Source organism: Magallana gigas, chromosome 8, assembly GCF_963853765.1.
Source record: "Magallana gigas chromosome 8, xbMagGiga1.1, whole genome shotgun sequence".
Taxonomy (NCBI): Eukaryota; Metazoa; Mollusca; class Bivalvia; order Ostreida; family Ostreidae; genus Magallana; species Magallana gigas.
In genome coordinates this window covers 45,228,622-45,241,401 of record NC_088860.1, presented here as the reverse complement: position 1 = coordinate 45,241,401, position 12,780 = coordinate 45,228,622, and the positions used below count along the sequence as shown (strand labels likewise).

Below are 12,780 nucleotides of genomic sequence, written 5' to 3'. Positions count from 1 at the left end.
CAATTTTAGAAAGAGTTATCTTTGTTACTGAAACAGTAACACACACATCCACGAAATTAAATCCCCACGAATGAGCAAAAAAGTCACGATCCTTGAAAATTGGCCCCCACGAATTTAAATGATTCCACAGTATTCAACATTATCATCCAGGTACTCTCTTGTTGCAATGCAATTTCTCCTAAGGCATTTTATTTTTTAACCTGTGTATTAAACATATCAAACACAAAGGTGCGTTTTAGAGGGGAAATCTTATAAATTATAAACATTGGATGATAAAGCAAAGTATGATTTTACAATATCTTTGGACTGAGTAAAATTGTTAACTTTTTTTTTGGCCCAACTTCTGAAAAGATTACAATTTGACCGTAAAATTGATATAAACTATTGCATAAATGTTTCTGTTTGAAAGAGTAAATTCTCATTGTTTGCCAATGTATTGCTCATTATGAGCAAAACACAAACATTTTAATTGTTTTGTTTTCTTTGTCACAAGAATATCAACTATGCAGAACTAATGGTGATGTAGAAAGACCAGGAGGAGAGCAACTTAAAAAATCAAACAATGAAGCTATAGATTTTACTCAGAGCAAAGAAGGTACGTATACACTATCTCGGATTAATTTATCTTTGTATTATAAAATTTACTTCATATTACATTTACAACGTTTCATAAAACTAGATTCATGTACCTTTCTTTTCTATACCAGTATATCCTATTTGTTATAGAAATACATAGAGAGGAAGAATTTGAACCGTTACTTGGTGATGGAAAACCTGATAAGAAGAGTACAGATAGTCTTGAGATGGAGGAGATTAATCCCAAATCACACATCAGAAGGAATTCAAAAAGTCACGAAGTACAATTACCTACATCATCTTTCAAAGAAGACAAGGCTACCAAAGTTCAAGGTATAGATGCAAATCACAAATCTAAAGTTATAAATTGTAAGATGTACCTGTATTCACAATTGTAACATAATACACTAATATATGATTTCTTTAACTAAAATGTCGTTCTTACATAACTTCAGTAGCATGTAAAGGGTGTTAGATGATACTTTGATCTCCTTATATTCTATTTATAAAGGAAATACTAGTTAACATGTACCTCTCAATTCTCAAAAAGATGCCAATAAACAAAAATCAAAACAAAAAATACGAAAAAAAAAAGAGTTTGACGGTCAAAATCTTCCACGGTACTAACATGTCAGAAGATCGCCTCTCCTTGATTATTATTTTGTTTATGTTAATCAATAAATCTAATAAATGCATTACTTTTTTGATTGTTCAAAAAGAATTTGTCACAAAAGGTAAAAATGCCATAATAAGGGGTATATTATTGTAGTATTTTCCTTGAATGCCAAGAAGGTAGATGGCATCTTAATGTTGATGTGTTAAAGAAAGCAAAAAACAAAAATTATTGACAAATACTTCTACTCTGACTGCAACGTCCTGTTTCACCAAAGCACTATACCGGATACTTATGCCAGAGTTAAGGTTGCATTTTTGCTACCGCTTAAGTTGAAGTTTCGTACAAATCCATAAATACCTAATAATGGACAGGTAAGCTGCTTTTCTATAGAAATAAATATCCAGTAGAAAAATAATAAATCCCAGAAAAGAAATAAGAGATCTTCTTTATACTTAGTATTGGATGTGCCTATCCCCAGAATTATACAGGAACATTAAAAAAAAATATCCTGCAGATTAGAGACCTGTGATTTAATTTTCCTTTCTTATTTATTTTATTGAAAAACGAATATCTTAATGATATCCATCCAAAGACAAAAAAAAAGTCTTTTGTGGTACCATTACGATATACACACAAAACATTTATAGACTGTATTTTTAATAGTTGTGGCTGTATAAATGAATGTTTTAAATACGTCATTAATTAAAATATTTGTCTAAATTTCAATAGGAAGACCACGTTATACCAAATTCAAAAAAAAATGTAAACATGTACTAAAATGCCTGTATAAACTAATTTCAGATTTGAACTGGTGTTGCGCATAAAATTTTGAGTACAGGTCAATCACTTGTAACACAGAGGGTTTTACAGGATTTTATTTTTTAAACCCATCGCACCGTTTTAATTACAAATGTAGTTTACTAGCTATGTAAAGCACAAATTTCAGATTTAAGGAGGTTGGCAATTGAAATACTAGTAATATCAATCATCCGAAAACATATTGAAAATAAAGATGGGGACTTCGGATGTTCATTTATTATGCCCCCTTCGAAGAAGGAAGTACATATTGCTTTGCTGCTTTCTGTCTGTCGGTCGGTCGGTATGTTGGTCAGTCGATCAACCAACAGTTTTCCTTCATTTTCTATTCAGAGAATGATTATATTGAAATGAAAATTGGTAAAAATTGGTAAAAATTATTCATGATTATATCTAAGTCAAGTTCGATATTGGGTACGATCGAGCATTTTTCGAAAGAGTTGTGCCTCTTGGAGATAGAAAAATTCCAATTCCAATTATTTGCAGTTTTGATTCAATTTCTTCGCAGATTCAAAAGTAGGTGGCATTTGTGACATATGTCACATGCCATCATTTTGAAATATGGGGCCCCAAACAGAAAAGATTATAATTCTAAAAGTATTTCTAAAATTTGGCAAGGAAATTGATTATGTGAAGAAATCAAACAAATACTTATACTTTAAACTATTGTTTAGTTGTGATTTCAAATATAAAGTTGAACACATGTAGTGATTATAAAAGTATCATCCAAATCAAAGTTTCAAAATCCTAGCTTTACTGATGGTTTTAAATTCCAGTACATAATGAATCCAACGGCAAATGTAAAGGTTGTTACAATATTTTGGCGTAATCACATTATAAAGCAAAAAAAAAAATAAATAAAAGAAAAAAATAGATATACAATCTTTCCAAAATTTTGCAATTGCTTACGAATACATATGCATTAAATGTCTCATGTAAAAGTAAAAAATTTAGGAATCACATCCCAAAAGTTTTAGAAATGACATGAAATAAGCTGATATTAGGCAAAAATTGGACTTAATTTTTTTTTTCTTGACTTCAATGAAATGTAAGTTAAATATGCCAAAATGTAATGATATATATATATATATATCAAACATTTATTCAAATATGTTTTTCAGAACAACATGCATACATCGTAACACACCAGCTATATGTAAGTTTAGTCTGCGCTGAAAATTAGGAGGCTTAAGTAGCAATACTCTGAAACTATTGAGTTATGAAAAATGCCCATTTTCTTCTTGACTTGCCAAAAAATAGTCTCTTACTAAACTATGTAAATATATAATTCAATTTTAAAATTTTATTCAATATGCTTTATTTGGCATTGACATTTTTTTAAATCTACAAATAGAATTACGCAGCACAGTAAAGGCTTTCAATAAATTCCGTTTAGACAATAGGTACGGGAAATGTGCATTATAACATCACAGTAAATTACAAACCTCGAATGTACTTATTAATTTATTTATTAGCAAAATTAATTTTAACTTTTCCTTTAATTGAAAACAACAAATGTTATTACTTACAATTTTGATGTCCGTTATATCGTACACGCTGAAAATAAGCAAGATGTCGTTCTCACTGTACTACAAAATATGTCGTCATATGCTTTAGAATGACGCATTAAGTTAAATCATTGAAGGCAATCATGCAGTTTTTTTTTAGCGAAGAGAAATAAATGTCATAGATTTACGGAAAACTATAAATGAATATATTTTTAACGTTATTATTAGTAAAACGCTACACATATAGTCTTATTTTCATTTTGTTATAAGTATGCATTGTATAAGGAGGCAACCTCGTTTTGTATAAAATATCAGTTATCTTAAAGCTGAGAACCTAAATAAATCACTTAATTACAAGGGCATTCACTTACCTGATCCTGATCAACTTTTACATGTGAATTTTAAATAGGATATGTAACTTAAAAACGTCTAAAATCTTCGTAAAATCTTACAAATTAATTAGTTTTGTTTAATGAAATTAACCATGTGACCCTCAAAATTATTCAACATATGCATTATAGATTACGGTTTCAACTAACAAATAATCTCATCTTAAAAGAGTTTGCAACGCTTTTCAAAATCTACTTTATAACATCAAGTTATTTTATAAATCAGTTGATTATTTTAAGGAAGTATGGGACTCACGATTTTGAATCTACCGCGCAACTCCGAATGACGTAAACCAATTCGCAGTCGTTAAATCTGTTGGTTCAATTCTAAGGTATTTATAAATTAATTAACAATAAAATTTATTGTGGAAAGGATTTCATAGTTTCTTTTTAAAATAAAACGTGAACATAAATGATAATAAAATTAATTTAACCCAAAAATCTTATATTACGACATAAATATCGGTTCGGTTTTCGGCAATGCGGAGGAAACGTGGATATGATTTTGAACGCTGAAAAGACATAAAGCTTGCTAAAGCTCAGAAAAAGGATGGTCTAGTCACATAATGCGAACGTGGACGCTCTCTTGGGCAGACCAATCACATATTTTGATATTGCAGCTGAATTATTCTCATCACAGATGGAGGAAGATGACTCGACGCCAGCAAAAGCGATCTGTCCAGGTTTGACCTACATTCATTGATAGAGTAAAAGTATTTGGTAATCTCAGCAAGGTTAAGTTCGTCGAGACTGAAAATTGTTGACACACGTTTCTTCAGTTTTTCAGATTTGGCGAATCTTGCTGAGATTAGAGTAAAAGTAAAATTGGTATGGGCATCATCAAATTTTTCTTATGCCGGTGTAACGCATATGCCTGGTGCTTGCAGGCATTGGTCTCTGCTCATGAATGTGTAAGATACCAATACCTATATAAGTAGGCATCGTACATAATCGTGAGTAAAGCCCCAAGCACTTGAGGTGTAATTTCATAATAAAAACAAATAATTATAATCATGTATACAAGTTTTTGACAGTATGGTTCAATACACATATCAGGACCCCGTAGAATTCTTAATGTCTTTCATTATTAATAGTTAATTCTAAAATATATCAGAATTTGTATCATGTCGTCACATGTTTCAGAAAATCAGATGTTTCGAGAAGTCGATTTTCTACGCATGAGTTTATTCTAAAATGATGTTAAACCACACATAGGAAATCTCCTGTCGTCTCTATGCATAGCCATTAGTCGAATTATGTGGCATCAAGTTTATATTTTAGCTACAAGTAGAAACTGCATATGATAACTAATTTTGAATCAGTAATTTCAGATGCTATGTCAGAGTGAGATTAAAAATGATTCAGTTTAGATAAAAATTGTTAACTGACAGCCATAATGTGTGGCATTAGGTGTTAAACTATCGGAAACCCATGACGTCAGGAGATGTACAGTACCGATCAGACCCAACCTAACACCAGAGTAAACCCCAACTAAACCCCTGGTTAACTTTTTGGGTTTTCTTTTGGTTTACTTTGGGTTTACTTTTTGAAAATTTGGGTCCACTCGGGGTTTACTTTGGGTTTACTCAGGGTTTTACTTTACTTTGGGTTTACATGGATATTGCTTTTGAGCTCAACAGTACGCACTGAAGTGTGAAGCAGATCCGTCTTTTATCTTACCATCCTACTGCCTGTAATTCCTGTCCCTTGTATATTCCGAATACACAGTTAGCGTCTGTTTTAGGGGGTATACTTCTAACTTGGTTTACTCTCTGTGTCCACTCTGGGTCCACTCTAGTAAACCCGAAGTAAACCTAGAAAGTTAACCCAGGGTTTAGTTGGGGTTTACTTTCTGTTAGGTTGGGTCTGATCAGTACTGTATTTTAAAATAGGAAGCCAGATTGAACATTTTAGGTAATGATATTTGTTATGGTATACACATATTGACAGCAAAAAAAAATTTCAAATAGGTGTGAAATAGGTGTCAAGTACAATTTTTTAAATTTAAAACTCAACCTCAGATGGTGTTTTTTTCAGTTAAAACAGTGTCTGGAGCTTTTGTGTGACTTTCAGTCATTCACAATAATGCTCCCTCAAAATTTACTTTTCACAGCCCCATGCCCTTCTTCATGTGGAAAGATTTGCATGCAACTACCAGCAATTTAAAAGTGAAGATTTTAGAAGTCAGTGTCTAATAATAACTGTCCCTCTTCCAGTAAATATTAATATGTTTGTTAAATCTGAGTTAACCTCTGTTTATGCCTTTAAAATATCAAGTACATAAGCATATATGTTTTTTACTGATCAACTTGGCAACCAATTGGTGTTCCAGTTAATATTCTCTCATGGTGCAAACATTCCTGATTATGTAACTTAATATTACAGATGTTGACCATGAAGAAGTTGTCAAAATGTCTGGTTGTGGTTAGAGACAGTGGAGGAGTTTGGTAGAATTAGGGATGTAAGCAGATATGCATTTAAGAGAGCTCGATGGTCGTAGCCATTTTCAGACTGTATTGATCTCCTAAGGAAGAAGAGCTATATATAAAAATATGCTGGTTGGCAGAAGAGAGAGAGAGAGAGAGTGGGAAGTCATAACTGTTTGTCAGGTATTTGATAAATTATATACATAAACTACTTTCGATTGGTATCTCTGTGATTGGTTTAATTTTAGTGGATTTCAAGGGTATACTCTTTCATATGAACAAATTAAAACCCCCACACAAAAAAACCTCACCCCCCCCCCAAAAAAAAATCTTCATTAACTGTGCAAAATAATCCAATGAACTATTAATGAATGATAACATTCCCCTTAAATTTTACCTCACAAAATTCATTGATTTGACAGCAGGGTAAAAGTTAACTGTAATATTCCATTTATTGTTGACTGAAATCTATAGTTCCAGCGATTATCACTGTGCCATTTTTTTTATTATGTTTAATACTCTAAGCATGAGTGTGCCAATTGAAAATCTGTCATTTATTGGAAAAGTTTGTTTATTTTATAAGTAAATTCTAAATTATGTATTTTTTTTAATGATTTTTTTTGTTTGTTATCCTTAAGTAAAGGAATGTTCAAGATAAAGATAAGTATTTCATTTATAATGAGAAATATTAAGGCTGATCTCTATTTAATCAAATCGAGAAAAAAAAAGAAAGAATTGTAGCATTTTGAGTATATTTCGAATCAATTGAATAAACCCTGAATTGTCCCAGCCCTAATCTTAATGAACCATAAATTGTGCATCCTAAGAAAGCCTTGTGTTTGAATGTCACAATAGTTTTTGTTTAGATATTTCTCTATGTATGAGTATTTTAGTTGATGCTATTTCCCATCTAATGATCTTTCAGGTCATTCATCTATGATCAGGACATTTTCTGGAAAAATAGAAAACTTTTCAACAAGATTGAAATCCTGCCGCAATTGTACTTTGTCTCTTAATTCCAAATCAACACCTCCTCTACGATTGCAGTATCAACTGGAACGGAACTACAAAGGCCATGGAGAGTGACATGATAGAAGAGATGGTCAAGGATGTGAATGATGGGTCTGTTCGTATAAAGACAATAGTTGGTGATGAAGATAGCACAATGATTTCCAAACTTTGGACAAACATTGACACAAATATTATTAAAACATTTGATGCTAATCATGTTAAAGAAATCTTAAGGAACCATCTATACTTTGTGAAAAATAACACAAAACTTTAACTTTCAATGTCATACAGTATCTCAAAAGATGTTTGTACTACATCCTTGCCCAAGGACAAAACGGGCGTTGCAAGGATAAGCCAAGGACTTGTGCTCTTGTCCGCTTCAATATTTATGTTAGATATGTAATAAAAATGTTGAGAGGGTTGTTCATTTTGGAGCGATAATTGTCAGCTTCATTATGTATGCTAGATTGGTAACACATGTAATAATGTTGAGAGGGCTTTTGATTTGGGTGCATTATTTGTATAAGTCTGTTAATTAATTACATGTACATGTGAGGAGTTAAATATCCAGTATAAACTTGATTAGTATAAAAAAAATTCATACCATAATATATGATTGTAACAGTAATGGATGTTGTTCTACCGAATGGCTTAAAGTTAAACTTGCCCTTTGTACTTAGCATATTGTACATGATGTAATGCTGAATTTGATCCTTTTATATGTTTCAGAGTTGAAAAAATAATTATGAGTTACATGTAGCAAATAATAAATTAAATATTTATTTGTTTATACCCATTAGAATTATTTTGTTCCTACCTGGTATCTTGTTATAAGGTGCAAATAGTTTAAAATGTGTACTCTAACAGAGGAATTTCAAGTTTAACACAGGAAATTTGGAATTAAAATGAATATTTCTTACTTTTTTGGTGAATTTTATATTAGTACTAGCATTGTAATAAAGATATTATCAATTGACTGAGTGTTTATTGAACAAAAAGTTGGTATTGATTATTTTATCTATGTACATTAGAATATTGTTTAAGTGAAAATAGCGCGAAATTGAAAAAACAGCCCAGAGGAAATTCGGACTGCAATATCTTTTTATTTAAGTCATTGACATATGAGTTTCTCCTTTCCTAGTGAAAGCATAACGTTTGAACATTTTATTTCAGTTCAAAAATAATAATTTCAATTATATTAAATACTATTTTTTGACCATTTTACATTGAAGGTCAACACTAAAAGCAACATATTAGAACTATGCAGAGGAAATTCGGTTGCAGTTTGTAAAATACTGAGGAGGCGTTGACAAAATATTTTTGTAAAAACTCATTCTTTTGTTAATCTGTTATGAATAGCATATAAGAAAAATGAAATCAAATAATTGCAAACTCTGTAGCATTGCTTCATTTCTGTTGCAAGCGGTGTATTTTAATGAGCTGGAGCATTTCTAACAAGGGTATGTTTGGGTACCGTTACCATGGAAACAAACATATTGACCTATTAATTTTTTTTTATATTCTGTTAGAGGAAATGCAGTGCTATTCGTTGAACCAAGTTTTATAATTTTTTAATTACTTTGGTGTGAGTCCCATACTCCCTTAACATGATTATTCCCTAGCAATATTGTATTTTTAAATGACCTCAAAACTACAAATACATCTATCTGCTTGTACCATGCGACTGTCATATCACCTGACCACTGTGAACATAAAATATTGTACTGTTATATACATATGTTAGAAATATATTGCATTTGAGTGACTGTTATTGATTTTAAAAAGGACATGCCAGTTGTACTAAAGTATACATGTACGTGTTTTCATCACAAAAAATTGCCGATATTTTTATTGGCCGCCTTAACTGTAATGCGCAATATCTGATGCAGACAGAATTTTTAGACAGGAGATGACATGAAATAGTTACCCCAAAAGAGAGGAGCAAACATCCTTCAGGGGGATGTGCGCCATCTTGTACAGCTAAGGATGAAAATGTAAACATTGCTTGAACTGGCTTGTTTCAAACAGACCAAAATTGTTGCCAGCAGATAAAAAAAAACATTAAATATGAGGCTCAACATGTTGTTTTATATGCATGTAATGCATACAAGAACAAAACAAAACATTTTTAGGTCAGTTAATTAAACATTTCAATTGCATGTGGCCTTCTTTTTGACTAAATATGTAACAAGACAGTTTTATTAAGATGTCAACGCTTGATGCGGGTATTGCTGTCTAATGAGATCTAGTTTTATAATGTTTCAGACTGTTTTAAATTTTTCATTGTAGAATCAAAGCTTGAAAGAGACTTATTCGACCAATGGAAACAGGACGACCTCTGTTTTATCTCAACAAAAGCGTGTGAAGAAGTAGAAAAAAATGTAAAAAGCAAGAGCCTTGTTATTGTAGCTGGTCACTCAGGATCCGGAAAGTCGGCCATTATTCAACACATTGCACTCAAGTACAGGGAGCAGGGCTGGACCGTAAAACGAGTGAAAAAGGTAGAGGACATCATAAACGAATATTCTGCAAGTCGATTTCAAAAAAATAAAACCATTTGTGTTTTTAATGATCCATTAGGAAAAGAATCGTTTGATGAGCAATTGAATAATTCATGGCAGACATATGAGGAAGAATTAAAGTTATACTTAAAAACAGCTAAACTTATTATGTCGTGTAGAAATCACATAATTTCTGATACTAGAGTGACACGTTATCTCCTGAATCATACACACACCGTAAACATCGATGATAACAAATATAAATTATCAGTTGATGAAAAACGGAAGATTTTGAAAAAGCACACATTCAGTATGAATATATCTAAAAGAGATTTTGATAAGATCGTTGAAGTTAAAATGTATTTCCCGCTATTGTGTAAATTGTTTTCTAGCAAAGAGGAATTCAAAGATATGGGCATATACTTTTTTAAAGAACCCGTAACAGTGCTAAAAGAGGAGATCATAGAGTTAAAAAGAAACGACAAGGGTAAATATTGTGCTTTAGCTCTCCTTGTTCTTTTTAACGATGACCTTTGCATAAGTGAGATATTTAAGAATAAGGACACGGAAAACAAATTTAAACTCGCGTTGAAACTCTCTGGCTTACCAAAGAGGACACTACCTTCAACTATTAGAGACAATCTCTACTGCATCAACGATTTTTTGGTCAAAAGAATGGGTGACACGTATCATTTTTATCATGATTTTGTGATGGAAGTTACTACCTATGTGTTTGGAACAGATTATCCCGCTGAAACAATAAAATACGCTGATATCGGCTTCCTCAGAAGAAGAGTAAAATTGGGAAATAGTGACAAATGCAACGACTCGTTCACTATTTTTCTAACGGACCGATACACTGAAGAACTTGGAGAAAGGCTTTATACTGAACTGTTTGGAGAACGCCTGTTAGATGTCGTACTTAACCCTTGTCTAAGGAATGAAAAAGTAATAAAAGTACTGAAAGAAAAGATAACTGAATGTCCTGAAAATCTACATAAGTTGCTAGAAACAAAGAAACTAGCAATTAACAAACAAGAGCTTGAAAGGACATCTAACAACTTAGGTTTTACTAAACTTTCCTTTATTGGTTTAGAAAATGAGGTATCGCCACTTTTTGCTCTGATTGCATTTTGTCACACAAATCTATCACGATATTGCTTAATTACTCTACAACAAATGCAAATTGATGTAATCGGCTGTATTTCTGCACTATATTGCAATGGTTCAAAAGATTTACTGTTTACTGTTTTAAAAAACTATCCAGAAGAATATTTAAAAATAACATGGGGAGGATTTTGTCCTATTCATATTGTATCTGCGTTTCATAATGAGGAATTACTTGGTGAATTGATTAAGGTAGGTGTGGATGTCAATAAAAACAATTGTTTTGGTTGGACGCCTCTTATGTTAGCAGCAGGTTTTGATACTCAAGAATACGGAGACTATAACTGTAGAAAATCAGCTGCAGAACAAAGAGATAAAACTGTACAACTTTTACTGAAAAATGGAGCACACATTAATCTATGTATGGAGAACGGAGCCAGTCCTCTCTTTATAGCTTGTCAAAGCGGACATGATAGCACTGTACAACTTTTACTTACTAATGGAGCAGACATTAATTTATGTATGGAGAACGGAGCCAGTCCTCTCTTTATAGCTTGTCATAACGGACAGGATCGCACTGTACAACTTTTAGTAAGTAATGGAGCAAACATTAATTTATATAAGAAGAGCGGAGCCAGTCCTCTCTTTATAGCTTGTCAAAGCGGACATGATAGCACTGTACAACTATTACTAAGTAATGGAGCAGACATTAATTCATGTATGGAGAACGGAGCCAGTCCTCTCCTTATAGCTTGTCATAACGGACATGATAGCACTGTACAACTTTTACTGACTAATGGAGCAGACATTAATTTATGTGAGAAAAACGGAGCCAGTCCTCTCTATCAAGCTTGTCATAACGGACACGATAGCACTGTACAACTTTTACTTACTAATGGAGCAGACATTAATTTATGTATGGAGGACGGAGCCAGTCCTCTCTTTAAAGCTTGTCAAAGCGGACATGATAGCACTGTACAACTATTACTAAGTAATGGAGCAGACATTAATTCATGTATGGAGAACGGAGCCAGTCCTCTCTTTACAGCTTGTCATAACGGACATGATAGCACTGTACAACTTTTACTTACTAATGGAGCAGACATTAATTTATGTATAGAGAACGGAGCCAGTCTACTCCTTTTGGCTTGTCGAAACGGACATGATTGCACTGTACAACTTTTACTGAGTAATGGAGCAGACATTAATTTATGTACGGAGGACGGAGTCAGTCCTCTCTTAATAGCTTGTCAAAACAGACATAATAGCACTCTAGAACTTTTACTGACTAATGGAGCAGACATAAATTTATGTGAGAAAAACGGAGCCAGTCCTCTCTTTATAGCTTGTCAAAACGGACATGATAGCACTGTACAAATTTTACTGACTAATGGAGCAGACATTAATTTATGTGTGAGAAACGGAGCCAGTCCTCTCTTTATAGCTTGTCAAAAAGGACATGAGAGCACTGTACAAATTTTACTGACTAATGGAGCAGACATGAATTTATGTGAGAAAAACGGTGTCAGTCCTCTCTTAATAGCTTGTCAAGACGGACATGATAGCACTGTAAAACTTTTACTGACTAATGGAGCAGACATTAATTTATGTATGGAGAACGGATCAAGTCCTCTCTATGTAGCTTGTCAAAACGGACATGAGAGCACTGTACAACTTTTACTGACTAATGGAGCAGACATTAATTTATGTGAGAAAAACGGAGTCAGTCCTCTTTATATAGCTTGTCATAACGGACATGATAGAACTGTACAAATTTTACTGACTAATGGAGCAGACATTAATTTATGTAAGATAAACGGAACCAGTCCT

The 12,780-nt window shown here is 32.5% G+C and overlaps 1 protein-coding gene across 1 annotated transcript in view; it reads left to right on the top strand.

Annotated features, from left to right (window-relative positions):
* Positions 1–12,780, top strand: part of LOC105335224 (uncharacterized) — a 39,600-nt gene that overhangs the window by 26,669 nt on the left and 151 nt on the right. Inside the window, exons 7-10 of the mRNA XM_066070088.1 lie at positions 494–595; positions 727–909; positions 9,632–10,947; positions 11,203–12,717. Of these exons, the coding sequence (XP_065926160.1) occupies positions 494–595; positions 727–909; positions 9,632–10,947; positions 11,203–12,717 (3,116 nt within the window). The remainder of the gene's footprint in view (positions 1–493; positions 596–726; positions 910–9,631; positions 10,948–11,202; positions 12,718–12,780) is intronic.